The 27,379-nt window shown below is 52.8% G+C and overlaps 7 protein-coding genes and 1 pseudogene across 7 annotated transcripts; 5 read left to right on the top strand and 3 right to left on the bottom strand.

The window, feature by feature from the left end:
* Positions 1 to 36: 36 nt before the first annotated feature.
* Positions 37 to 2,757, bottom strand: SAPIO_CDS4393 (DNA ligase; the record flags this gene model as incomplete). The annotated part of the gene is made up of 3 exons (XM_016786952.1): positions 37 to 1,610; positions 1,684 to 2,083; positions 2,209 to 2,757. The coding sequence occupies 3 exons, from the start codon at positions 2,755 to 2,757 to the stop codon at positions 37 to 39; spliced, it is 2,523 nt and encodes an 840-aa protein (XP_016643297.1).
* A 466-nt stretch (positions 2,758 to 3,223) lies between these two features.
* Positions 3,224 to 4,069, top strand: SAPIO_CDS4392 (Eukaryotic translation initiation factor 3 subunit K; the record flags this gene model as incomplete). Its single annotated transcript, XM_016786951.1, has 2 exons — positions 3,224 to 3,387; positions 3,532 to 4,069. The coding sequence occupies 2 exons, from the start codon at positions 3,224 to 3,226 to the stop codon at positions 4,067 to 4,069; spliced, it is 702 nt and encodes a 233-aa protein (XP_016643296.1).
* Positions 4,070 to 4,241: 172 nt separating this feature from the next.
* On the bottom strand, positions 4,242 to 7,902 carry SAPIO_CDS4391 (uncharacterized protein; the record flags this gene model as incomplete). Its single annotated transcript, XM_016786950.1, has 8 exons — positions 4,242 to 5,363; positions 5,443 to 5,561; positions 5,964 to 6,191; positions 6,258 to 7,257; positions 7,318 to 7,554; positions 7,616 to 7,637; positions 7,695 to 7,789; positions 7,861 to 7,902. The coding sequence occupies 8 exons, from the start codon at positions 7,900 to 7,902 to the stop codon at positions 4,242 to 4,244; spliced, it is 2,865 nt and encodes a 954-aa protein (XP_016643295.1).
* A 598-nt stretch (positions 7,903 to 8,500) lies between these two features.
* SAPIO_CDS4390 (uncharacterized protein) lies at positions 8,501 to 12,177 on the top strand (the record flags this gene model as incomplete). Its single annotated transcript, XM_016786949.1, has 4 exons — positions 8,501 to 8,690; positions 8,751 to 8,801; positions 8,864 to 12,013; positions 12,104 to 12,177. The coding sequence occupies 4 exons, from the start codon at positions 8,501 to 8,503 to the stop codon at positions 12,175 to 12,177; spliced, it is 3,465 nt and encodes a 1,154-aa protein (XP_016643294.1).
* A 1,011-nt stretch (positions 12,178 to 13,188) lies between these two features.
* SAPIO_CDS4389 (uncharacterized protein) lies at positions 13,189 to 15,780 on the bottom strand (the record flags this gene model as incomplete). Its single annotated transcript, XM_016786948.1, has 3 exons — positions 13,189 to 14,912; positions 14,976 to 15,429; positions 15,511 to 15,780. The coding sequence occupies 3 exons, from the start codon at positions 15,778 to 15,780 to the stop codon at positions 13,189 to 13,191; spliced, it is 2,448 nt and encodes an 815-aa protein (XP_016643293.1).
* Positions 15,781 to 20,071: 4,291 nt separating this feature from the next.
* On the top strand, positions 20,072 to 22,249 carry SAPIO_CDS4388 (Ribosomal protein subunit S4; the record flags this gene model as incomplete). The annotated part of the gene is made up of 3 exons (XM_016786947.1): positions 20,072 to 20,257; positions 20,349 to 21,222; positions 21,297 to 22,249. 3 exons carry the CDS (start codon positions 20,072 to 20,074, stop codon positions 22,247 to 22,249), a joined length of 2,013 nt encoding a protein of 670 aa, XP_016643292.1.
* A 519-nt stretch (positions 22,250 to 22,768) lies between these two features.
* On the top strand, positions 22,769 to 24,233 carry SAPIO_CDS4387 (uncharacterized protein; the record flags this gene model as incomplete). Its single annotated transcript, XM_016786946.1, has 3 exons — positions 22,769 to 22,799; positions 22,855 to 23,644; positions 23,708 to 24,233. 3 exons carry the CDS (start codon positions 22,769 to 22,771, stop codon positions 24,231 to 24,233), a joined length of 1,347 nt encoding a protein of 448 aa, XP_016643291.1.
* A 1,007-nt stretch (positions 24,234 to 25,240) lies between these two features.
* Positions 25,241 to 26,914, top strand: SAPIO_CDS4386 (annotated as a pseudogene; the record flags this gene model as incomplete).
* Between the last annotated feature and the right edge of the window lie 465 nt (positions 26,915 to 27,379).

Raw genomic sequence — 27,379 nt, 5'->3', positions numbered from 1 at the left:
TTAGACTAGTCGTAGGGCACACGAGGAAGTTCAATTCTATTCTTGATCTTCTGCTTCTTCTGCCGGCGTCGAGGCCTCGGCAGGCGGTCTAGCTTCCTGCTTTCTATACAATGCCGCCAGAAACTCGTTCGTGCTCGCTTCTTCAATACCTTTATCCTCCCTCTTCTTCATGAACCGTGGAAATCGTAAACTCAGCCCTCTCTCATCACTTATCAGTCCAAGCGCCGCCGTATAAGTCGGACTCAGCGTGATGTCCGCAAACGCTGTCTCCCACACCTCTTGCGGCTCGAACCATATGTCCGGTTCCGGACCAGAGTACTCAATAAATCCAGACCGATGGGTACTCGTATTATTCCTCTCGCCGGTCAACTCCCCATCGTCGTAGAACTCGCGGTTCGCCTTGTAGAAGGCGTCGGTGAATCCCGACATACACTTGCAGACTGCCTCGAGAGACCCGGTTTCGTCATTTCGGACGGCGAGAAGAATAGGTGACCACCATTTCGCCTTCCGGCCTTGGCCATGCCAACCGCCGATTGGTATAAGGTCGAGGGTTTCGAAACTGGCATGATAGTCCTTCTTCACCTTGAGCCACGAGTCGAGCCGTTTATCGGGTTCATATGTGGCGAGGACAGGCTTCCGCCGCGTCTTTGCTTTCTTTTCCTCTTCATCTGGTGCTTTGCCTTTTCCCTTCTTCTTTCCATTCGAGCCGTTTGAAGGAAGAGCTTTGGCTGCCGTGGGTTCGGACACAGCGGCGGGTTCGGAGGCATCGACGCCCATAGTGTCAACGTCATTGGGTAGTGTCGAAAGGTTATCAAGCACCTTCACCATTATCCCTTCGCATTTGTTCTCAATCGCGCTCTTGAAGAATTCCAGCACGGCTTCTGAGTCCTGGGAGGTCGCGTCCAGGCTCTTGACCCATGTAAACCTATTGGGAACTTCGATGAATAACGAGCGGAGCAGCTCTCGCCGCTCACGGAACGGTCGATTAAGTAGCGGCTCCCCGTTGATGTACATGAGATCAAAGGCGAAAAGGCAGACCTGTATTGAGATCGACCCGATCTCAACGTCCTTCCTCGCTCGGTTCGTTAGCGTCTGGAAGTTTTTCAACTCTCCAGTCGCAGAGTCCACCGCCACAACTTCGCCCTCCATGATGAAGCTGTCAACACCATCCCCACGTATCCGAGGAATTAGTGCGACTAGATCAGGGTATTTGTCCGTCATCAGCTCGAGATGTCGCGAAAAGATAGACACTTTGCCGTTTTTGTCGCAATGCACTTGGGCTCTTTGCCCGTCGTACTTGAACTCACACGCAAAGTCCCGTCCCTGTAACTTGGTCAACATGTCGGAAAGATCTCTCGTGATGCTACCCAACATAGGTCGGAGAGGAACATGTAGCGTGATGCAACAGCGGAGAAGAAGCTCCTCACAAACCCCAACTTCTAGTAGGGCCGGGACTAGATCGTTGTAGTTTGGTCTCCTTGCGAAACACGCCTTTACTATCTCTTCCCCACGACCCCATATCTCGGCCACCTCTTCTTTCTTCAACTTGCCCATCTCCTTTGGGTCTCTAACTTCGAAACCCGCGTTTGGTGGCTTCGAGAGGAGGAAGGCTCGAGACAATGCAATTAGCATCGTAGTTTTGACCGCACCAATTCGCAGCTGGCATGTTGTCAGATTGCTTACGCCGCACACGCTCTTCGCTCACGAGACGATAACTTACATGTTGGCAGAGCGTCCGAACGATATAACGGCTCTCTTCTCCTCCACGCGCATCTTGCAGGAGGCGATCTACAATTCGCTGCTTGCCCTCGGCGCTGCCTTGGCCTTGCGTAGAGGCGATCTTAACCAAGGATTGATAGACGCCCTTGATAGTGAGTGGCTTCGGCTTTCTCAAAGTGAAGCTCTGTTTCTTCTTCGCTTCGAAGGCGACGTCCCCAGCATCTCCATACTTGTTGTAAATGCTCCTGAGAGTCCTGTTGTCTAGGCCGCAGACTTGTTTAAGTGCTTTCGAGATGGCGGATCCCCCAAGGCCTAACTCTAGCGATATGTAAGGCGGTGAAATCGCATTCGTTGCCAGCCAAACCTGACGCCCAAGATCAGAATGATGGTTAACACGGATGGTCAAGGATAGAGATAGCATACTGCAGGCAAAAGACTGGATGGGTCACCCTCAATAATCAACCTTACACAATTGACTAATGTATCGACGATTTTAATCCGACTTGAAGTAGCATTGACGAGGACGAAGCACCTCGTGAGCAATGCGTAAGAGGCCTGTCCTCCCTGGCCCGCCCAACTCTCCTGGAGTCTAGGGAGGTACTTGGCCGGCTCAAATGTGAACGGACTTTCATCGAGGGGAATAGTTGAAGAAACGGTGTCCTCGGTGATCCCCGAAGCCTGCAGCATCAGAGTACTTGCGACCTTTTTCGGAGGAGATTTCGCTTCATCATTCGGCCTGTCCACCGAAAGCTGGGGTGGTCCTTCATCGTTCGCGGAATCATTAGACGGTTGCTTAGTTACTACGTCGTTACTGTTCTGGGATAATTGCAAGGCTTCCCGGTCGAATTCAGCTTGGAGTTTCCGCGCGAAGTCTTCATCGCTTTGCGCTGTTGTTGATGAGACGGTAGGTGTCACCTCGGCGCTTGATGAGGAATTACCCTGTCTCTGTTTGGAAAAGAAGTATTCCAAACCCCTTGACGGTACGGATGACTTCTTATCCCCGGAATCCAGCTTTCTCCTCTTCGCGGGACTCGACATGTTCGCGCCAACGGCTGGGCGAGAGATGGACTGGTCTGAGAGTCAGTTGAGCCTCTATCAAGGATAACGAGGCATCAAGGTAGTGAGGCCAAGAAATTCCACAAACATGAAATTCTACGGGCATTTGGGAGAGAAAATAAAATTAAGATACCCGCCCAACCTCCGGCTCTGATTGAGAGCTCGTCAGCTAGGAGGTTCAAGATCACTCCTAGGCATCAGGGGCGATTGAGCTCGAAAGCCACGCGAAGTCACGTGATTCATGTCCATGGTCACTAAAGCTTTGAATCTGCGCCGGAATTACAAATATCCGATACCCCGGCCAAGCCACTGGGCACACCTCACTAGCCTCAAACCGCAGTCGGGTCTTTCCAGTGCACAACCACAATCGGCGAACCCCACCATCCCTCCAAGTCGAGAAAACTTCCACAAACTCCCATATCAATATCCCTGTATCGCGACCGCAATCATGAACGGCGAAGATCCCCCGGAGAGGCCCGAACACATTTCCAGCATTATCAACGGCCTCGAGAGGTATAACCCCGAGGCTGTGGGTACGCTGGAGGCTTATCTTGGCGACCAATGTGAGGAGAAATTCTGCGATTGCAATGCCAACAGGACGCTGTTGAAGCTGTAAGTAAAAAATTCCAGGATTGCGCCGAAGGGCGCTTTGGGGAGCGGGTTAGAGAAACGCCCAAGCTCTTTTTTACGCCGAATTTTCGACTATTTTTTAAAGAATAAAATATAGGCTAACTTGGGGCCTTTTCCAATAAACAGATACCAGCTCAACCCCGACCGCCTAAAAGATGAAGTCGTCAGCAACATCCTCGTCAAAGCCATGACGCAGTTCCCCTCCCCACAATTCTCCCTCGCCCTCCACCTCATCAACCCCTCCACGGCCGCCAGCTCCGAGCTCGACGAGGCCGTGACGACCCTCCGCGACCTCAACTCGGCCCTCGAGGGCGCCCAGTACGAGCGGTTCTGGTCTTCTCTCAACGGCAACGACATCTGCGCCGACCTCATCGCCGACATCAACGGCTTCGAGGACATCATCAGGCACCGCATCGCCCACCTCGTCTCGCAGGCCTTTAGGGAGGTCGGCCTGGCGAACCTGCAGGCGTGGTTGGGCCTCAATCTCGAGGCTACCAAGAAGTTCGTCGGCGAGGTGTGCGAGTGGACGATCGAGGGTGATAACGTCAAGGTGCCTAGCAACCCTGATAACGAGGCTCAGAAGGCGGAGATTAGGGAGGATGTTAGCGTTGATATGTTCTCGAGGGTGATTAAGAGGTCGTGGGAGGATGCTTTGACGGCTTAGGCGCCTGGTTAGAGGGGATAAAAACGTAGGGAACGCTATGAAAAAGTAACGAAGGGTTCTTGACGATTACAATTTATGTCATTTCATGTTTCTTTTTAAACTTTTCGTCATAGGCTTGAACGCCATGTCCGTCGTAGCCGTTTGTAGTCCTTTGCCGACTCAGCTCAAGTGCTTATTTCACCAACTCCTCCCACTGGACACCAACCCATTCCTCTAGATATCCCACCTGCCCATCTTCAACCCCATACGCCTGGCAATCCTTCGCGCAAACCCCCATAATTATCGTCCCCCAATCCATCCCCTCCAAGCTCATGTCATCCTCCTCCAGTTCCGTAATGGCATGCGGCGTAAGCTGCAGCTCAAACGTTCTCTCCCCACCACACCCTTTGCACCTCGGCATGCCTGACCGGCCACCCAGAGCCTTGGCAACCTCGTCGTCCTTGCTGTACAGTAGCGGCGCGCCAGCAAACTCGTACCGGATGACCTGCTCGGGGTTTTGGGCCATGCGATCGGCAAACTTCTGGAAAGTAGCGTCCATGGCGGACTCGAAGTCATCCTTAGCGGACGCAGAGGCGCCGCCACCTTCAGAGCTGTCGATTTCCATCCTTGCGTTGGCCGGTATGGTCGACGGTGTCGGGTCGAGAGTTTCATAGTCGACGTCGACGAGATAGAGTGTAGGATAAGCGCCTGGAACCTCAGTCGGCCAAGGCTCCGGCGGCGAGGGAAGCGACTGCGGTTTCTGCGCCTGGGGATTATTCAACGACAACGTCTCGGCAAAAGTCTTCGGAAGCTCCGCCGCCGCTTTCTCGACATCGGCAGGCGTTACAACTTCTTTCGGAGCACTAGAGAAAGGATTCGCAGCAACTAGACCACCACCACTCGAAAAGGGATTCGCATTCCCACCCCCCGCAGCGAACGGATTCGCACCAGCACCACCCCCAAGCCCCTTCGTCCCGAAAAGCGTCTCCCCCAGCCCAGGCTGCTTCGCCTTCTCCGCCGCCGCCGCCTCTTCTCTCTTTCTCTTCTCCTCGGCAGCCTTCCTTGTCGCCTCCGCTTCGGTCCGGGCCTTTTCGGCAGCTTCTTTGGATACGCGGACGCTTCTCAGGCCGCGGATGCTACCTGCTTTCCGGCGACACTTGGGCTTGCGACAGCCGAAGAGGAAGAGCCGCCGTTCGTGGCCGGGGAATTTGTCAGGGAGTTCGCCGTTGAGTTGGAGGAGGAGGGACATCATGTCACCGCAAGCGGCGCAGCGGGCGAGGGCCGCTGAGGGAGGCGTCTTGGGATCTAGCCATTCCTGTGCGGGTCAGGAAATGTTCCAGGCTCGTTCATTATTGGGCGCGCTGTGAGGTTTTGGAGGGAAATAAATTACTTACTGGCTGACCACCTAACCGACTGATTGAATCATCGGCAGGATCCTTCGAGACATACCCGAGAAGAGTCGTCGTCTCGGTAAACTCTCCTATGTCGGAGTCGCTGTCGTAGTCTGCCATATCTATTCAAGCTGCCGTTGTTTTGCGACTGCTCGAGAGGCGAGTTTGTCGTGGTGGGGCAACAATTTTTTGTGTTTGCGGTGGTGGGGTTTATCTTATCGGGAGCGTTTGGAGGGGCAAATGCATACTCGGTCACATCCACGTCCCTGGTCCATAGTTCACGCTTCCAACAACTCTATGAGGAAATCTTGGAAATTTTAAATGAAACTCAGCTGTACATAGACCAATTTGATCGATTACTTCACGGTTCCTGGCCGAGGCACAGACACAAGTCGTGGAAGCGTTGGTTATCTATCCCAAGCAATCTCTAGGTATTATTTCAAGGTTTAACCTATGGACGCCTAATGCTAGAAACCTTCAATGTTCACTATACTATTTTTTACCGTTCCCTCACATAGAATCACCCGGAGCATCGATGCCACCAGGGCCACCTTGTCTACCCATCTGCCTTGCCTTGAGTATTTCGTCACAGAGCAAAAGATTGGCGGCAATACTAGAGCTGGAGGCGATGCAGTTCCGTAGCACTCGGAAGGAGTCGTAAATACCCTCAAGCTCGGGGTCCATAGGCTCGCCGGTAATAAGATCGAGGCCAACAACATTGCCGTCCGCATACTCGTCCTGGAGTGACGCCACTGCAGGTGATAGATGGGTTAGCATGAGAAATAGGTGGATTGGGGTTGTATCGTAGATTAACTTACAGGCATCCTGAATATCATGACCGGCATTCGCCGCCAACGTCTTAGGAATAACGAGTAGCGCATCGGCAAAGGCAGCCACACCCCACTTGGCCTTACCCTTGACGGTCTTGGAGAACTTGTCGCTCTTGAGGTGAGCCGCGCATGCCACCTGGAAAGCACCACCACCGGGGACGACGCTCTTATCAACAATGGTGTTGTACACGCTCCTCAAACCGTCTCGGACGGCATCGGTAACTTGGGTGATGGTGTGTTGGTTGGGGCCCTTGATGAGGAGGGTAACGGACTTGGGATCCTTGACTTCCTCGATAAACGTATACTTCTCCTCGCCGAGAGTCTGCTCATACACGAGACCAGCCCAGCCAAGGACCTCGGGCGTAAGGTCATCGGCACTGTTTTGCGCGATACCGCCGCACACAAGCTGTAAACGCTCCATGTTCCGCCTCTTGGCTCTCCTGAGGGCGAGGATACCGTTCTTGGCGAGAACATCAAGGGATAGGGGATCGATGCCCTTCTGGTTAATAATGACAAAGTTCTTCTTGGGGTCGTTTCCACACACGCGCTTCTTCAGGTCAACAATCTTCTTCAGCTTGTCATCGACGAATCGGCGCTCGCTCTCAACTAGCTTTTCCCTCTGCTCGGCGCTGGAGTAGAAGAAGCTAGAGTTGATCTCGGTTTTCTCATATTCTAAGCTGACGTTGAGGGTCAGGATATAGGCGTTCTCCACCCTCTTGGGCATATCGGGATGTCGTGCACCGTGGTCGAGGGCGAGACCACGGATAAGTTGAGTGTCGGAGGCGGTCCGGTGCTGCATCTTCATAATCTCAATCATGTGGAGGTCGGGCTTGGCAGGGGCCTGGTAGATGGCGAGCACGGCATCCACGATATCAGGGGTAAGCTTAGTGGCGAGGCTCGAGTTGAGCTTGGTAGCGAGGGCGGTCCTGGCGACGTTGCAGAGTAGCTCGCGGTCGATTTCTCGAGGGAGCTTGAACTTATCAAGGAACTGGGATATGTTAGCCTTCTTCGACCTGTCATGGTGTTATGGGGAAACGGTGATGCACACCTTGAGCGACTCGTTCTTGGCAATCTCGAAACCATCGGTAATGATTCGCGGGTGCAATCCTTCGGAAATGTGCCTTTCAGCCTGCTTCAGAAGCTCACCGACGAGCAAGACAACTGAGGTTGTTCCATCTCCGCAAATATCGTCCTGAGCAGTGGCAGCTCGCGCAATCATCACAGCCGTCGGGTTCTTGATTTGCATCTCTCGGAGTAGCACGTTTCCGTCCTTTGTGAGCTTGATCTATTGAATTTGTCAGTATGCGATATCCCCCCCTTTCTCGCCACATCTCGTCCTGCCATACCTGACCGGCACCGTCAACGAGCCTACAGCACATAATTGTTAGCAAGGGCTGGAAATAGAGTAGTAGCTATCCTCCTTACATTTTTATCGTACCCAGAGGGCCGAGGTTAGACTTGAGGACATTTTGCAGACCCTCGCCGGCACTGATGTTCACTTGGAGAGCTTCACCCCGCCTCTACAACGAAGCTCGTTAGCAAAATGCCATGCACGATGACGCAGACGAATGAAGGCGGGCATTCAACGCACTCTGGATTCGGCCTTGGGGTTGAGTAGTTGAGCTGCAGACATTGTGGATTGCGGATCGACGAAAGAGGCTGATGTGGTGGTGGTGAAGATGGTCCGTTTCGAGCTCTGATGCTGCCTTGACAGCGATGGCGGTTTCTGTGTGTTGTGCGGGGCAGTGCTTGACTCGTTGAGAAACGTAACTTTTTTCTGCCTCGAATCCCGCTAAATTAGGTAAGGCGGTGAGAGACCCGAGTCTTTGGCAACTGGCAACAATTGAGCTTGGTCTCGCAGTGCATCACAGTGCTCAATCGAACTTGTGTGGTCCTCAATTCATTTGTTCAGAATTGCACCGCTCTGGCGGGGTTTGCCCCTCACTCGCTCGATGCACTCAATTGCTGGAATACGGCACTGAGGCGGACCAGCAGGACTGACCCCGCGCCTGTAGCCTGACCCCTCCATCCACTGCCAGTGACGCAGACGCTTCTAGACACCACCCGAACCTGCCCGCTCATTGTGGGCCGTACGATCGTGATCTTATCATGCGAGGGAGCCCAGACTCAAACATGATATTTTAAGTGTCACTTCATTAACCTCATTTTTCCTTGAGGTTTCAATTCGTTTGTTCCGTACTTCACCCTCCTCATCCACACATACTGAAATAATGGCGACTCCAGCTCACATATCTAGCCCGGCTTCTCCGCCCACTTTCAATAACATCCAGGATTCTCACAGACCGGCGACCAGCCTTACGAGATCCGTGCCTCAGGGCATCGGGAACGTGGAAGTTTTGGCTCTAGGGTCATCTCAATTGAAGAATGTTTTATACACTGCCTACCATGAAAAGGGATTCCGTGAGTATCTCGACCATGCCAACAATTGAAAAAAATACCAATGCTCTAACCGTCTTATAGCTCAAAGGACTGCACACATAACCTTGGTTGATTCGTTCGAGCTCGATATAGGTATGCAACTGATGTTGGACAACATATTAACTCCCAGGCCTTATGCTAACTAACATCTGCAGTTGTGAATGCCGTTTTCTTGACTCTCGTTCATGATCATGGAAGGCAGCTCCAAGAAGCCGACTTAGAGGATCTCTGGCAAATTCTCAGTTATGCCTCAGTCAGCAGGAAGGCACACGACAAACTTGTCCAACATCTAAAGAAACTCGCCGCGGCGGCAAAGTCTCTCTCAGCGTGGAATGAGAGCCCGTACTCGAAGTCCGTCCGGTTCGAGGATGAGCCTTCGCGGAGTATCCTCGCAGCCCACATCAACTCTGTCATCCCTGCCGTGGAGGCAGATGCGAAATCGGAAAGAATAGTCGAAACACCGAATCTAGGCCAAGCAAAGGAAAATGATGAGATAAACCGATATGTCGCATCCGCCGCGCCTCTATCACAGCAGGCTAGGCGCGATGTCTGGTCGTCATCCCAAGATTTTTTCGCCACAGGAACGCTATCCCCTGCTTCAAACGACACACTTCCGAATCCTCTGTACTTCAGTGGTCCAAAGGCCCTATACCTCCCGGAAAATCCCCTTGTGGGTTTTCACTTGGCCACCGCTTTCACGCCTCTGACCGAGTTGTCACCCCTACGGCCCCTGATTACCGACGATGAGTCAAACAAAGCCCCCTCATCGGCAAAGGTCTGCTTTACGGAATGGACACATGCACTTGCGGAAGCGTTAGGCCAGACTTTGACGCTCAGCCTCGTGTATGCCGACCCGCATTCCTATCTCGATTCGCTACAGCACCTTGTCCTGGGCGGCCAGGATCCGTCTCACTACCGGACAGCGTACTCCTCGGGACCGCTTCAAATCAGTTCTGCCGCCGTGAGGGAGTTTGACGTGATTGATGCTGTCCATGTCACCGGGAATCGATTACGCATATTCCTGACTCTGGCGTCTGCTTCGCCCTTGCTCAAGAAGCAGCCCTGGGCAACCGTTTTCACCGAGTTCAACATACGGATGGGCGAGATGAGAGAGAATCCCCTTGAGGATATCCTCTATGGTGATACACACTCCATGTGCCTCTTTCTAGGACTCAGTCCTCCGGAAATCATTACCAATTCTAGCTCTACCTCGATTGTCGACGACGTCTTGCTCGGCGTTGAAAATGGAGTCGCGCTTGGAAACCAGACAAGTCCAATTTACTACCGCCTTTCCTGGAAGCACAATTATGCAGTATCGGGCGAAGCATTCCCGAACCTACTCAACATGGCGGTCGACCATCTCTTCGATTTCTTGATGGAGCTCGATCACAAGATGTATGATCTGGGCCAGCGGCACTTTGAGAATCTCCGGACTAGAGGGCCCAATGGGCTATACAGGATCGGCCTCCTTGCCCCGTTTATCCAGGCCGCATCAAGACATGTCGACTTCTCAGCGACGGATCTTTGCAGAAAACTGTTGGATCAAGCGCCGATGGAGGGGAGACGAGCCGGAATATCAGAAGAACTCCCGGAACTTGCGATCCAACTCCATACTAGGGGCATCTATTCAGCCCCTTATCTAGTGGAGCCGGTATCTCTCACGTCCGAAGACGATGCGTTGACCCTTCCGAATGTGGCCGCGGTCAATGTCGTTGTGGATGACTACAGCCAAACGCAAAACTTCTTCGAGGTCGCCGAGCTTGACACCAAGTCTATCTTATTTGAAGCCCGAGTTATTCACGGCCCCTCCAAATTCGATCTCTTCAGAGATCTACAGGTCATATCAGCTAGCGCTCTAGAAACCTCACTTTCGTCGAACCCACTGGACTTCAAAGAGAATAGCCTGAGGATTCGCACCGGTCCAACCAAGCACACCATCTTCTCATTCTGGGTGCCAACTTCAATCCTTACCAGCGACGATGTAGAGATCGAACTCATTGGCTCTCCCCATCCTGTCGTCGATACCATGTACGGTATCACAATTGCCAGAGGCAGACTGTCTGGTTCACTGGCTGGATCCGAGCCAAGCTTTGTCGTCACTCCACAACTGCCGACGTCTACAGAAGACGCGATCGCTTTCAGTCGCAACCCTCCCGTCAAGCAAGCTGCTCCCCCCACGAAACCACAAGACGCGGTAGATTGGCAAGAGCCCGTTTCACTCCAGTTTGTGGCAGACGACAAGGTCGGTACCGTCGTTGCTCGCCAAATCCTTCATTCTGAGAAGGGCAGGCGACTACTTACCGAGAAGGCGCCAATCACTCTCAGGCAGTCAAACCCCTTCTCGATTGACATTGTATTTGGCAAGAAGAAGGATGAAACGATTTACACCATCCAGTATCCAACAACGGTCACGACTGTGGGTAGTAAGACGAGGATCGCACGTAAATCGGGTTATGTCGAAGTTCTTGCCAAATACCCCACCCATGGAGTTACCCCAGCTCTCGCGGATTTGGTATTCCCCTCCACGTTGAGTCCGGACGCAGTACCCGTTCCTTTGAACTTGCCAGCGCTGAATCTGGACAGCTTACCGGCCCTTGATCTTTCGGATGAAGCAGCTAACAAGTGGATTACGACCCTGACATCCTTCCAGTTCTCATCCAGGGAAAGAGGTGAGCGGGAGCAAGCGAACGAGAAGACGGGAATGACCAACTCTACAAGGGTCAACTTCAAAGAATCACTCTTCTCCATGTTTATGACTTCCACAGGTCTCCAAGGCGGCCAGACTGGCCTGTTCGCACTTAATCAACCGGGCGAAGATGGCGTGCACATGCTCATCTTCGTCTCAGCCGTGCGCCTCGACTGCGCCTCCAACTCCGTCGTCCTCGACGCGGCCGTGATGCCCATGACGACCGACATGCTCAAGAATCCTGAAATCGAGGGCTTCCTGCTCCTCCTGCGGACCCTGGAGATCTGCAGCCTCGACGTCGACGAAGATGAGCTCAAGACCTGGAAGAAGGCCCTCCCCGCGTTCGCCGAAAGGTGCCGCACGTGGGAGCACCTCCCCACCTGCGAGTACAAGGCTCCCAACGCCACCATTCCCCTCAGCCTCGAAAAGGGTGGGCGCGTCCTCTGCAGCTGCGGTAAGGGAGAGATTCCAGAACACTTCCTCAACCTCCCTGGATGGCGCGAGACGGCTTCCAAGTACGCCGTGCGCATGGCTATTAGCCCGGCGTTCGCGTGTCCGCTCGTCGAGCGCACGGTGGACTTTGGGCCGTTGATGCCTAGGGAGCTCGATGTTGTCCGGTGTAAGTCGTGTGGGAAGAAGGAGTCGGATTTGGAGGCCGGGGAGAAGTTGAAGAGGTGTACGCGGTGTTTGAAAGTTTGGTATTGTTCAGGGCAGTGTCAGAAGAAGGATTGGAAGAAGCATCGTTTCGAGTGCAAGGAGGCAGAGGAGCACAAGGAGAGCTAGAGCAAAGAAAAAGATGAAAAAAAATAGACTATGGCGAGAGTTAGAAACGAGTTTGATTTTAAGAGAATTTACTAGGATCTGTAAAACAATACATGTTTAACGTCACAATGAAGCTTTCTACATTTTCGTCCGAGAACAGTATTTGCCAAATACCAATTCCAATTTGCAATTCCCAATATCTCTATTTCTCTACCCGAATTCCCCAGAAGGCCACATAAGAACAAGGACAAAGAAGGAAAACGAAATTCCGAAAAAGAAGAGAATCTCGCTCCTCGAATCCAATTTCTCATACGCCTCCCTCACGAAAAGAGCAAATCGAAACAAAACACCAAAGTTGAAGAACCTCCCCAATTAAAACGTTTCCATCTACCGAACCAAAATCCACTGGCCTCTTCCTTTTTTCCCCATAAGCCCAGTCCCATATAAAAGGAAGAAAAAGACGACAAGAATCCCAAGTTGGCGCAAAAAGAAATCGAGGGTCGAAATAGAACTCGAGTTGAAAGGCGGAGGAAGGGAAATAAAACAATCGGGAACCTCCCACATTTCCGGTCACCGTTATACAAATTTGGTAGTGATACATATTTTCTGACAACATGAGGAGGAGAAATCCGGTCCGCTCCAAGGAAATTTCGGACAAGTTGAGCGGACGAAGGGTCGAATACGAAGTCGGGTGCTGATTACGGGTTGTCGAAAGAGAAGAAAGGCAAGTCTATGTTCGTCCTGGTTTTGCGCGTAAGGGTCGAAATCAAAACATGGGGCTGGGGATAGTAGATATGGAGCTTCATGAGCAAAAGGGGCCGTAACGTCATCGCTGGAGTAGTACCGGGGGAGTTGTCGGAGCGAAAAGGAGGATGAAAGATCGAGATGGTAGGGGTCGTATGATGAAGATTAAGGAAGATGTGTTGCGAGAAAGAGTCGAATACAGGAAACGAGACTATGGCGGCGAAATTTCATACGAAAGAGAGAGGTAGCCCATAGGAGGTAAGGAAAAAGCGCCTCAAATGGACACTCTCAGCTTCCGAAGAACATTTCGTTCTCCGCATTCAACATGCTCACGGCGTATTCCTCATCAAACTTGCTCATCATAAACATGGACGGATCCCTATCCAAAGGAAGCAATCTCTCATCGTTCGTAAACGCCTTGAGGAGCATCTCGTCGTCCTGCTCACCGATGCCCACCGTCAACGAACCATTGAGATTCTGGCCCGCCGAGGTAATCGGGACAAAGGCAGACAGGTTCGAGTCGTCAGTGATGGACGTGTTCGGCTCGACGTCGAAGAGACGACTAGGCGGCGGAGACGAGGACTGCGAGAGCTCGGGCGGCTCGTTGAATTGGCTCGCGATGCTCTTGGCTGGCGATTGTGGATGGGGCGGTAGCGCTTGCGGAGGTTCCATGATGGCCTCGGGCGAGACGTACGAGTGGTGGCTCTCGGGGGAGTTGGCGTATTGTTGGAGATTGGAGGTATCGGCGGCGGGGAGAGTGGCCATCTGGTGCTGACCGGGGGCGGGGCCACCAAGCATGGGCGGCACCCCGTTGATTGTGGAATTGTCAATGGCGACGTCCATCAGGTCGAAGCCGCTGCTGTCCAGCATGTCAAAGTCGTTCCGAGGGGAGCCAGGCGCCGAGCTTGCGTCGGAGTAACCGGACTGCGACGACATCGAGCTGATGGACAGGTTCTTCTTTCGCGTGCGTGTCGCCTTGTCGACCCTCGTTTCCATGTCCGGGCGGTGTTTCCTCGGCCTGCCGCGCTTGACGACCTTGCGCACGATGCCGTCAAAGGCACCGATGCACATGCCTCTTTGTCTGTGTCGGGTAAGGGCGTCGTGGCGCGCGAAGCTGTTTCCGCACTCGCAGGGGTACGGCTTGATGCCCGTGTGGATCTTTGCGTGGCGCTTGAGGTCGTGTTGCCGGACGAAGCACTTCTTGCAGGTTGGGCACTGGTACTGACGGTCGTTGAGGTGGGTTTGGACGTGGGATTTGATGTTCTCCTTGCGGCCGAAGCGCTTGCCACAGCCTTCGTAGAGACATAGCCACTTGTTGTCGACGGGATCAGGGCCTTGGATGTAAGTCGCGATATCCTCGATCGTGATGCCCGTCTCGGTGCGCGTCTCTTCAATGTTGATATCGGCGATGCTTGCAGCACTGGCGATGCTGGCGAGAGAGTCTGTCCGGCGGTGAGGAGAAGCTCGGCGGGAAGAATGGGATCGGCTAGGGGAGTTTGGTTGGGATACGGAGTCGTGAGGTCGGAGATCAGGGAGATTGTCAAAGGGGCTAGGCTGAGGGAGATCAGGGTTCGCCATGTCTGGTATTCCGTCGACCATGCCAAAGTTCATGCCATCGTAACCACTCCGGATCTTCATGAACTCGTGGCTAAAGTTGTTCATGTCCATGAAGTCATGGCCGCCAGGGATGACGGCCATACCGTGGAAGTTTGTGGTCTTGTAGTCGGGCATGGTGTTGGCTCTCTGGGGAAGAGGGCCAGCGGGGGCAATCCTCTGGAGTTGTGGTTGTTGATGAGGCTGCTGCTGTTGCTGCTGCTGCTCTTGTTGCTCGGCCTGCCTACGCATCTCATCGAAAACTGTCGACTTGTGCTGAGCGGACCTCCTTGCCGGCTTGATAGTCTCCTCCATGGACTCGTCGTATCCGTCGCTAAAACGATTCGGTCTAGGAGGCTGCTCCTGGTTCACTTGAACTTGGGTGGCAGCAGCCTCAGTCTGGGGTGTGGGGAGACAATCTACCATGCTTCGTTAGCTGTCTCAAGTCTGCGGTGGCACCTGGGGCTCGTCGGACAACGTACTGTTTACATTCTGGGGTGGAGGTGTAGAAGCCCTCTGAGTTTCCTCGTTCAGATTTTCGAACTTGGCTACCCGATCCATGATTCCGTTGCTGATACGCCTTACAGTCCGCCTACCAGCGGATGCCTCTCCCTCAGACGTCCAGCCCTGAGCCTGCACAGGGTTCTCCTGGAAGTTGACGAAGGTGGGTGTGGAGAGGGCACTGTTGGCGGCGAAGAGTTCGTTAGAAGCAGCCATGCTATTCTCGAAATTGGCGCGACTCTTCTGCATGATCAAGTACTGATCGAAGGGGATAGAATTGGGATCGAAGCAGTTCGGATCGAATCTCTGAGCGTGAGGATTTCCATGGACTGACACGAGAAAGTCCTCATGGGACGATATCGTTGGGGGTGCTGTTGCTGGCTGTGCTTGAGTTGTTCCAGTCATGGCGTAGGCATATTGCGTGCCCGGGCCTACCTGGAGGCATTGCTGCTGCGCTTCTCGCAGAACATGATGCTGCGTAGCTGTTAATCCTGTGTTAGTAGTGGTCATACTTACCGTTGTGAAGTCCTGCCTGGGTCCCGCGGGTGATGGTGTCGCCGTCGTCGCCGAGGCCGTCGACCGCTGCCTTATGTGTTGCCTCCTGGTATCGAGGCTAAGACCGCGGCGATGGCCTCCGGCAGGCCGTCCGTTGCTGTTGGTGTTGTTGGTGTTGATGTTGTTGCTGTGGTTGGGGGGCAGGTTCTTCTGGATCTTCACTGTTTCAAAGGCCGACGGGGTCGAGTTCTGCCGCCTATGCTGCCGCCGGCGCTGGGCGATGGTGGGCATGGCGGCCGAGTGAAGACCTGTCGTCATCGAGGGATTGGATAGCATCTCTGTCGTGGGGGATAGTCGAGTCCGGAAGGGGGGAAAGAATTGTCGTCGGTTGTTGTCGTATAATTGTCAAAATGGGTAACCTAATGGTCCGAAACTTGTTCCCCCAAGCTCCGTCAGCGTTCCTATTCTTTCTTGAGAACCACGAGAAGCTCCCGTTCAGAGATTCATTCATACCTCTCGCAGCGCAAGCCAGGCTGCCGGGCTAAAACGTTGAGATCGTGTTTGCGCCCAGTTGCAGTGGATGTATTGACACAAATCAAACTTTGATGGGATTCAGTGCCTTGTTAAGGCGATGAGAAATGTGTTTGGAACCCTTTCTCAGGAGAAGAGTATCGCTAGTTGACGGAGGATTCTTGAATAGGCCGTCCTCTGCGGTATCAGATAGTCAATGGGATCGATTTGAGATGGTGTTAGTGTATCTTCTTCAGCAGTTCAGATGAAGGGATACACCAGCAGTTTCTTTTCGAAGAAGTGTGAGATGCAAGCTCCTTTGGGAAAGCAAGGTAGTGTGCAATGGTGTAGTGGAGTAACTTTTTGCAGTTGGTAGGGAACTGCAAAATTCGGGGGTAGGATCGTGTATCTAAAGGACAGAGAGGCAAGGTTAGCTTGGTAGGCTGAGTGCGCTGGCGAGCGAGGCTGTTTCCGTGATTGTTGACTTGGCCCAGTCGCCACGGCAACGGCACATGTGAAGACAGGCGCCGTCTCTCAGCGTCTCTCAGCGTCCCGCCTCGACTGCTGATTGGTACACGGTGTACCTGTGCACAAGAATACTACAAGCCCATAATACGAAGTACACAGTGTACATTGATCCTTCCGTTGCTGCGCAAGCTCCAATCAGCTGGTACCAGCCGCTCAGACCAGGCCAACCAGGCACCCGAACAAGGGTCCTTTCCGTCTTCGGTTAGAATGCGCGCCATTTTCGGGCCTGCAATTTGACGCTAGAAACGGACCTCCCCAATCCACTCCTGCACGAGTTCTCGGACTGCCCTGGATATTTGATACAAAACTTACGAAGTATGGACTCCTGTTTCATCCGGAAATGCACCTCTTGATCGTACAACCATGGAGCTCTTCAGATGATCGTCTTCCCTGGGATACCATTTTTTTTTTTTTTTTTTTTTGTTCACCATCACGCAGTGCAGACCCTGAAGGAATATTCCGGCCCGTCTCTGTTCGACGTCTCTCAGCTTTGTGTTTTGTACAAGTACAGGGAAGCTTGAAAGTCGACCGTTCGTCTGAGGGCCAGAATCTTCAATGCCGATGGCGCCTGTTAAGATAGCCGGCATAGCACAAGCTTCGATGGTGTCGTCATCTCCCCTACTCCCTGCGACAAGATAACGATGGAATGAGGAGTCTTGGGATATATTGCAATATATTTGCACCATCAATCTGAGGACGAGATATCGCATCATAAAGTGCGATCTCCAAGACGGGATATATTCTAGTAGTTTCGAGCTCACCGCTCGCCAAAATGCTCCTCTGTGTTCTTTGTGCGTAGTTTCCTGTTCCGGCAATCTGGGACAGAGTCGGCAGCCTTGCATTTCATCCGGAGCCGATCGGGTCTGCCCTCGCGCTTGCATAAGTTCGTCTCAAGGAAAAAAAGTTTATTCAAGTCTTGTGAATGCTCGGCGAGTCCTCGTTGTGCCAACCCTTGAGAAACAATCATCTTTGTCTCAGAGGAATCCACCGTATTTTATTTTTTTCCCTCCAGACCCTGTCTTTCCAAGCTAGTAAACAACACCCTGCTGAGGCTTCATCTTCGGCCCTTTCCCACAGAGCCGGTCATGTTTCCTCTTGTGAGATTCCCATTTCTGGCTTTATCCGCCCCTTGCCCTAGCAACGCCGCGGGGTGCAGGACGCATGCCACCATATCGTGTGCTGCTATGATAGATGGCGTTTTATAGATGGGGTTCCCCCCAAGTTTGGCTTCGAATCGGACAGCAGTATTTTTTTCTCCATCTTCTTCCAATTGGGTGCATGCCAACTTGAATAAGCTCCTGCTGCCGCTGCTCCACCCGGTTGATATCCTTTGCAAAATCCCAACTCGTCCTTCGATCTTGAACCCCTCCTTCCTCAACATGCGGCCATTCCCAGTTGGGCCATGAGGTCTCCGCCGCGTCATGAGCATTACTCTCGCCAGCCATCGAAGATGCTGGAACTTGCTGCTGTCGCGGGATGGGGACGATAAGATGGACGAAATCTTGTATGTGGAAACGAAAAGGTCGACCAAAACATTGGCAAGAAGCGGGATTTCACCGAACTACGGATTAGATTTCACCTCTTTCTTGTTTCATGCTCCTGGTGAGGTGGCGGCAGTCGTTCGATGCGATATTGTTTACTTAACGATCAGAGATATATCCACCTGTTAGGGAGCCATTGGATAGTCTCGTGGCGACGAGGGGGGATTTCATCTCGGTCTCGGCGGGGATGATGGACAGACGAGGAGACGAGGGATGCCGATTTCGGCCTTTCTTGGACAAACTCATCGACTTGCACAGTCCGGATGGCCAAGCCTACCTAGAAGCAAGAGGAGGAATATCACATGAAGATGTCAACACACATCCGGTGGGAAGGGGCACTGGTTGATCTGTCTCGTGGTGTAAACGAGCATGAAAGCGTTGAAATGAGGTCAAGTATGTGCAGAATACCCATATCCCCAGTATTGAACGAATCGGGCTATTCGAGCAGGAATTTCTGTCACAGGCTAGATCTGACTAGGTCGAATCTTTTTCTATTTCCTTTTCCTACAAGAGTGTTTGAACGCAGGCTTCCTTCGCTGCCAATGCTCCTCGTTGCACTGACAACACCATAACCAATTTTGACGAGAATATCGACTTTCCTCACAGTTGTTTTATATGGCCCAAGTCTTTAGGAGGAGGAGGAGGGGGGTTCCTTCGTCTGACCTCATGAGTCGAGCCTGCCGCAATGATTGATACTTGCAACATTTGAGGAAGAATTTGAATGTTCACGGAAGATATCTTGACATTTGAGCTGAGGATGCCTCCTGATTTCTTCTCACTGCTCATCACATCTCCCAAGATGGCAGGTCAGAAATGAGCACCTACCGCATCTCGGAGGCTTCATGAGGTGAGAGACTGAGGGATAAGACAAAGAGCGCTCGAGTCAATCCAACCGAGATGTCGCTTTGATAGATGATCCATGATACACATTGAATCGGTCATCAACTCCTGTTGTTCTTCTTTCCTGTTTCCTGTTTTCTCCTTCTGCGAGCAGTCGATTCCGGTAAAAATTGGTTCTTGTCAGAAAATGGCGTTGCTCACCGTGGGAACGTGCCGTAGCAATACATCTTTACACCTTTTACTCATCTCAAATCTTCTCGAAAGACGTGCCAATGAACGAGGAGTAGGATTTCCTCGCCAGTTGACTGCGGATTTCCTTCTTCCTGGCATTTCATTTTGTATGAGGCGGAATCTGTGCCACGCTGGCAAGAGCCCCATCAGTCTTAAATACGAACTTCAATCTCCAGAGAAAAGTGAGGTTTCTTTGGGCACTGCAGCTTGACGTCGATGTGGGCAAGGTACTCTGTAATTCCGGCTCCGCAGCTGGAAGCCTCGGAAATGTTTCCGGAGCCCTTCCCATTCTTGAGCGCATAGACTCAGCTCATGAGATCGTACGAAAGCAGACCTCGGATGACTGGAAAACTCCACACAGATTCACGCCATTCAAGCAGCTTGCACTCAGGGCTGAAGAGACCGTGAGACTTGACAGCCACCTCTGACAGGGTGGCGATGATTAAGCTGGATACAGGGGGCTTTGCAGCCAATTGTCCAATTATTTCTCTGTCATACATTACAGGTCCACTCCTGCACCGCTCTTCTCGGAGGCTAACAGGGAAATCGAATCACCACGACAACAAACCGGACCAGTAAACGCGCCATTGCCGAGAATTTTCCCACGCCAATCCGCAGCCACTCTTACCTCACACTCCCCTTCGACCTCGACTTTGACAACTTCACACTGCAACTGGTCCCTTTCCTGGCTAGCCTATCGCCTTGCAGGAAATCTCTTGGACGAACGTGGTTCTTGCGTCCAGGTGTCATTCCACAGCTTCTTTTTTTTTCCTCCCCTGCCATAGCAAGGATTGATATTATCCATTGAATTTTGTTGCTATCCCTAGCATCCACGTTATTGTTGTCTCTTCAAGGCCAACAAACAAAACCTCACTCTCCTGAATTGCTTTGGTGATCGATCAGTCAACTTCAGAAAGCTCACGACTGGCTCGATGTCAACCACTTTGAGGGGAACTCCAAGTCGGTCTCAGGGCCGAGGTGCAATCCCGTTTACGGGGAGCCCAGCTGGCTCTAGCATCCCAAGGCCTGTTGGTGACCATGTTGGCGGTGGTAGTGACGTGGGAACGGGAACCTCTGGTGTCAGCGCAAGTAGGCAAAAGCAGAGCAAACGAGATGAGGTAAGCAGCTCTCACCACACTCACTACGCATACCATCGAGACGATTGTCTCTGAGTCGACTCGATAATAACTTGTCAAAATCTGGAAACAGGCTATTCGTCGAAAGCTGGAGAACGATCTCTCCAAGAAGAAGAACCTGGCAACTCGTGCCCGGCACTCCCGAAAAGCTCCTCCCGGCACCGTTCTTGCCCTGAAACCGAGCCAGGCTCTCCAGATCAAGCCTTCGACGACCGTTGCCGAGGCCGCCCAGCTCATGGCCGCCAAGCGAGAGGACTGTGTTTTGGTCACCGACGATGATGATCGCATTGCGGGAATTTTCACGGCCAAGGATCTTGCCTTCCGGGTGGTCGGTGCTGGCCTCAAGGCCAACAACGTGACGATCTCCGACATCATGACCAAGAACCCGCTTTGCGCCAGGACCGATACGAGTGCGACCGATGCGTTGGATCTGATGGTGCGAAAGGGCTTCAGGCACCTTCCCGTCATGGACGAGAACCAAGACATCTCCGGTATTCTCGATATCACCAAGTGCTTTTACGATGCGATGGAAAAGCTGGAGAGGGCCTATTCGTCGTCTAGGAAGTTGTATGACGCGCTAGAAGGTGTCCAGTCCGAACTAGGAACAAGCCAGCCTCAGCAGATTATCCAATATGTCGAGGCTCTCCGATCCAAGATGTCTGGTCCTACCTTGGAATCGGTCCTCACTGGAATGCCACCTACTACGGTTAGCGTCCGCACGTCGGTGAAGGAGGCTGCCCAGCTCATGAAGGAGAACCACACGACCGCCGTCCTTGTCCAGGACCAGGGTGCCATTACTGGTATCTTTACTAGCAAGGACGTTGTTCTTCGTGTCATTGCTCCTGGTCTGGACCCGACCAACTGCAGCGTCGTCCGTGTGATGACCCCCCACCCCGACTTTGCGCCCATGGACATGAGCATTCAGCAGGCGCTCAGGAAGATGCACGGTATGTTGGCAGTGGCGTCTACTTTGTCTATCTTGAAGTACTATTCTCTAACAATTATGTGCCTTGGTATCTAGATGGACATTACCTCAACCTTCCCGTTATGAATGATTCGGGCGAAATTGTCGGTATGGTGGACGTGCTCAAGCTCACCTACGCTACCCTCGAGCAGATCAACACCATGCAGAGCGCCGATACCGAAGGCCCTGCTTGGAACAAGTTCTGGCTCTCCCTCGACAACGAAACCGAGTCCGCCTTGTCTGCTGAAGGTGGTAGCCTCCACCACACACACTTGGGCTCTCGAATCATGTCCCCCGATCTCACCAGGGACCGCCCCGGTGACAGCCTCGCACCTGGCGACTCTGCATCCCACGCCGGACTTGAGTCTCCCCCACGATCTTTCGCTGGCGTTGCCCCTCCCACTGCCGCCACGCCATTTGCCTTCAAGTTCAAGGCACCCTCTGGTCGAACTCACCGTCTACAAGTGGTTGCCTCCGAAGGCATTGCCGCTTTCGTCGAGGGCGTGAATGCCAAGCTTGGTAGCGAGATAGAGACCATTGGTGGAAGCCCTACCGTGGAGGATGGTAAGGTTAGCGGCGGTTACGCCTTGAGCTATCTTGACGACGAGGGCGACTCTGTGTCCATCACGACGGACAACGATCTCTTGGAGGCTATTCTGCTTGCTAGGCAAAACAGGAAGGACAAGGTCGACTTGTTCGTTCATGATCCGGAGAAGCCTCCTGCAGCCCTTCCCATCCCCGCCGAGTCCTCCATTGCTACTCCCGTGGAATCTATCCCATCTGGTCTCCGCGAGCGTCGCAGGGCGCAATTTGACGAGGATGACGAGGAGTCCTATGATGAGTCGGAGGAAGACCTTCTCCCTAGGAAATCGAGGAAGAGTCGGCAGGCGCCCGTCCCCGAGCAAGTCATTGCCGGCGTTCCCAACGAGCTCCTTCTTCCCGGTGCTATTGTAACTTTGGCCGCTGTCATCGTCGGTGTCTTTGTCATCTCCAGGGCTACTAGCCGATAAATTGAATCCGGGAGGTAAGGCTGTTGGGACACTTCGGGGGTGTATGAATGAAGTTGCATAATGCTAGCGAGTCGGCGTATACCTTGATTCTTGTATCGAATATTACAGTGTATGCAGTGTATTTGTAGACTGCTGGTTTATTGTTTTTTTTTTATAATGCCTAAATAATTCAAGTTTGTCTGCTACAAATATACTCCTCTACTTTCGTTTGTCGATACAAACTTGTTTGCATCTTTTAGTAAACCGCACTAATTGAGCGAGTGCCCAAGTGCCTCCAAAAAATCCAGAGACAAAGGCTATGCAAGAAGGTTTGTGCAGGAAGTTGAGACTTGAAGAGCTACGAGTCGTCGTGACCCCCAGCGCGATTCCAGATCAGCCCATCTCACGTGGTCACGTGATGTCAATTTTTGGGCTGGAGGTGGTCTGTGACTTGCCGAGCAAAGCTCAAAATTTCGAAGTTCGATCCGCCCAGCTCGAGACATTGGGGGGTGCAATCATTTTCAGTACCAACCTGCAGCCATGATTTTGAGAAATGCTGGCGTACGGCATTGTAAGTTAGAGGGATCGCTGAATTATATTCTGAACTCTGCTGACCCAATTGGCAGGCCGGCGGGTTATGTCGACGCCGATTGCGCGAACATGCGTCCGATGCATCGCGACCGAAAGCTCTGCTCCCCCGACAGTTAATAACCGCGGAAATCCCCTGGAGATAATCAAGCCTCCCAATCCGAGAGCGAAACACCAGGCGAGAGGAATCCAGAAATCAGACACCCGAGCAATTGGTTCCGATGTCGAGCAACGATACGCCCCCGGCCTCCTAATCAAGAACCCCCTTCCGCCGAAGCACATCACCCTCGAGCGACTGATGGCGGCACAGACACACATGGGCCACCATGCGTCTCTCTGGAACCCTGCGAACTCTCGATACATCTATGGTGTGAGGCAGGGGATTCACATCATCTCCCTTGAGACGACCGCTGCGCATCTGCGACGTGCGGCGACGGTGGTCGAAGAGGTGTCCTACCGTGGTGGTCTCGTGCTCTTTGTGGGCACGCGTAGGGGACAGATGGAGATCGTCACCGCTGCGGCCAAGGAGGCGAAGGCGTGCCATCTCTTTACGAAGTGGACGCCCGGCTCGATCACCAATAGGGACATTATCCTCAGGGATAGGCTGGTCAAGATCGTGAATGAGCACGACAGTGACCTCCCTGGATTTGAGAGGCATCTCAACCAGACGAGGCCTTTGCTGCCTGATCTCGTTGTGTGCTTGAACCCTCTGGAGAACTATACGCTGCTCTACGAATGTGGACTTGCTAGCATTCCTACCATCGGTGTCATTGATACCGATGCCGACCCTTCTTGGGTTACCTACACCATCCCCGCTAACGACGACAGGTAAGGGTTTCCTTGAGCCACCCGAGTCAATGCCTCATTTACGCTAACACTTGTTCTCCTCAGTCTCCGATCCGTTGCGTTCATTGCCGGCGTCCTCGGCCAGGCCGGCAAGCAGGGACAGAAGAGACGACTAGCCGCAGCAAGGGATGGCAATGTCACCTGGAGGACACCCGACGACATCACCAAGTTCATCAAGGGTATGCACGCAAGGAGAGGCGAGATCCTGTCCTCGCTCATCGACAAGGAGATCATTGGTGGTCTCAAGGAATCCGCGCCGGAGAAACTCGTATCTAAGGCGGACGAAGAACTTCTACAAAAGATTGCCGAGGAGGATTCCCTGCCTGATGAGCTTGCCGATGAGGAAGATGACCTTATCAAGGAGCTCGTGGCTAGCAGTCGGGAGATGGATGCGCTTAGTGAGGAGGAGAGCAAGTTGCTCGAGACCGTCATTGCGGAGGAGGGAGAGAGCGAGACGCAGGTGAATGAGAAGATTATGTCCAAGGTGGGCGTCGAAAAGGCGGTGGAGGAGGGCAAGGCTGGTGAAGAGAAGGCTGCTGGCGAGGAGAAGAAGCCTGCTAAGCCCGAGTAAGGGCTAGTGTATTATGTGTATTTATACGAGTATTATTGTCGTGTATGTGATAATAAGAATATAGAAGTGGGCTTGGACTGCTATCTCCCCGTCTTTTGGTCTGTCCATGCACTCCCGAAATCGCTTCCAAAAGCCGCATCTAGGCCATCCCAGCGGTACCGAGGCTTGCACAGAAACTCGACCGATGTCTACTCCAAAATATCCGACTCTCGAAGTACAATTTGCCGTTCCTGCCGTTGTCGCCTCATCAAGCATTTAGCTGGTGCCTGGGAGTCTTAGATAAGCACGTCAAAATCGCCAAAAGAAACATTGAAAAAATTCTTTTGTTGCAATGTGGCGCCCCGTTGCGGCTTCCCTCTATTTTTACCCCTCCACCTCCGTCGAATTAACCTTGGGAAGGAACGCGGGCTGGAAACTTCGCAACAGCGAAGATCTCGTCACCAACAAAACATCAATCACGACCCAAGCTTTGAGGCACACACCACACTAAATCCCCGACGCCCACACGCCCATCCCAACCGTGCATCCGACCCCGAATTGGGCGCGCATAAAGTTTTTTTTTTTTTTTTGCCCCCCTTCAGGGCCCAGCTGAGCAAGGCCCCCCCCCGCCTCTTACCCCGCGGCGTTCTGCTCCGCGGCGTTCAGCTGGTGGACCCCGCGCTCCAAACCGGATAGGGACTTACCCCTTCCATCCGAATTGTTTAGTACATTGTAAGAACAACCCATCACATTTCCTGTGGTTGGAGTGCTTTTATTTGGGGAATCAGATGGAGGTTGCTGTTGGGGGTTTTTGGGGTCTGTTCTTAGCAGTACCCTGCCAGATCGGGGGAGTTGTACCTGGAGTGAAAGATGATTTACTTGTTCTTTCTTGGATGCAAGTGAACTAATTTGCTCTAGTATGGGGACCAGTCCCTCGGCTGTCGTGTGACGATATCGCAAGACACACTTTGGAGACATTTGGAGACAAAAACCAAGAGATTGTAGGGATAGCTTCTTCTGTGGACAAGATGCCGGCCATGCTAGATGACCCGGACACCCCGACGATCTACCGCACGTCGGGGGAGCCTCCGTATCCAGATCCGAGGAACCCGACTCTGCCGCCCGGTGTGGAGATGTACGAGGTGACCCTCCGTGATCGCCAGACCGTCGCGACGATTGTCCCGTTTGCCGCGTACGAGCAGGTCCCCCGCTCCTTGCTGGCGTATCTTAGCGACCAGCTCAACAAGGAGATTGAGGGTGGAGACACTTACCCGATGCTGGAGACCATGTCCGTTGACAAGTTCGCCAAGTATTGGTTCCAGAATTTCGGCGCCATCATGTTACTGGGAAGCATTGATGACATCGCAAAGGCTGATGCTGAGAAGAAGGACTGGGTGAAGGCCTGTCTGGGGAGCTTCTACATCAAGCCGAACTACCCCGGGCGAAGCAGCCATGTTTGCAACGCCGGATTTCTCGTCACCGACCTGTCTCGAAATCGAGGTGTAGGGAGGCTTATGGGCGAAGCGTACCTGGACTGGGCGCCAAAGCTGGGGTATACTTACTCTGTCTTCAACCTAGTGTATGAGACCAACGTTGCATCTTGTCGAATTTGGGATGCCCTTGGCTTCAAGCGCATCGGCCGCGTAAAGGGCTGCGGGAACCTAAAGTCCTATCCTGGCCGTTACATCGACGCTCTCATCTATGGCCGAGACCTCGTCGGTCCTGATGCCGAGGAGCTTCAGTCGGAGGAGCGCTTCGACAAAATCAAGTTTTATCTGAAATATGGTAAATACCCCCCAGGGGCTGACCGAGCCGAGAAGTCTCGACTGCGCGCGGCCGCAACCCACTATAAACTTGTCGACGGCGACACCCTTATGCACGGCGACAAGGAGGTTATTGCGGACCCGTTGAAACAGTTCGAAATTGCGAAAAAGGTTCACGAGGAGAACCACGCGGGTATAAACCGGACAACTACCACGATTCGGGAAAAATATCACTGGCGTAGTATCAAGGACACGGCTACCGAGGCAATTAAGAAGTGTGAAAAATGTTTGCGCAACAGGAAGGCTGCAGGAACCGTGCAAGGGAAAGCATCGGGATCGGTTAGTCCTGCGTCGGCTGAGAAGGATCAAGATAAGTCGCCGTTCGATGAAACTCCCGAGGAGGACCCCCTCGCAAACGCACACCTGCTCCACGAAGACCCGTACGGAACGAATGCCATATCAGTTTCCCTTGCAGCGGCGGCAGCGGCGGCTGCTGCTGTCCAGGATCCAATGTCTCATCAAGGCGCCCAGCTCGGCCACGACCCCATGCAACACCACCACGCAGATCTTACCCACGCCACACTGCCGCCCTCGAACTTGCTCCAACCCCATGATGCGGTATACCAACCTATCGACCCGCGTATCATAGCCGCCGCGGCGCATCATAATCCATTTAACCCGCACACGGATACGGATTTCCAGGCCTTGTTGAACGACTCGGATATTTCGTCGCCGCACGATGTAAATGAGGACACGGCTGCTGTTGATAGGGACATGGATATGTTTGTGCGACAGCATGCGGATGAGCCGGATGAACACGAGCGGGATGACCAGGACCACGTTATGGATGGAGTCGGGGTTGTGTCGCCCCATGAGAAAGGAGTTGGGGAGAAGGGTGTCGATGGTAATATGTTCGGTTTCGTCAAAGACACTGGCTAAACCTTGAGGCTTGGAGGGGTGGTTTTTAGTGTTAGCGTGTTTTAGTTCGTTGCCTCATCGATGCGGAGTCTTTCCTTTGTGTTGCATCTGCATACTACTGGCATTTCATATCTTCCTGTTATATAGTTCACTTATGAGACCCTTGGGTACATGCCTCTTCGCTTTCCTGGTCGTTGTCCCATCCCACATCCAGGATAGGGCGGACTTTTCCTTTAACGTCAGTCTTAATAGCACTTCCTTCACTTATTAGAAATATCTTTTACTTTTCCTCAGCTAAGGCTCTTCACCCCGCCGTGTTGGAATATAGATGGGGCAGGTGTAATGTCCTTGGGAGAGATGAAGTTGGTGAGCTGGTGGAGTTTAGCGTTTAGGGTTCGTCCTCGGCGTTACATAGGGCCTCCTTCGGAAACCCACCTCCAGCAAATGACAACAATTGGTTCGGTGGTGTAGTTGGTTATCACGCTT

This window comes from Scedosporium apiospermum (genome assembly GCF_000732125.1).
Source record: "Scedosporium apiospermum strain IHEM 14462 chromosome Unknown SEQ_SAPIO_0092, whole genome shotgun sequence".
NCBI classification, from domain to species: Eukaryota; Fungi; Ascomycota; class Sordariomycetes; order Microascales; family Microascaceae; genus Scedosporium; species Scedosporium apiospermum.
Note: the sequence above shows the minus strand (reverse complement) of the source record. Positions and strands in the feature narration are given on the sequence as shown.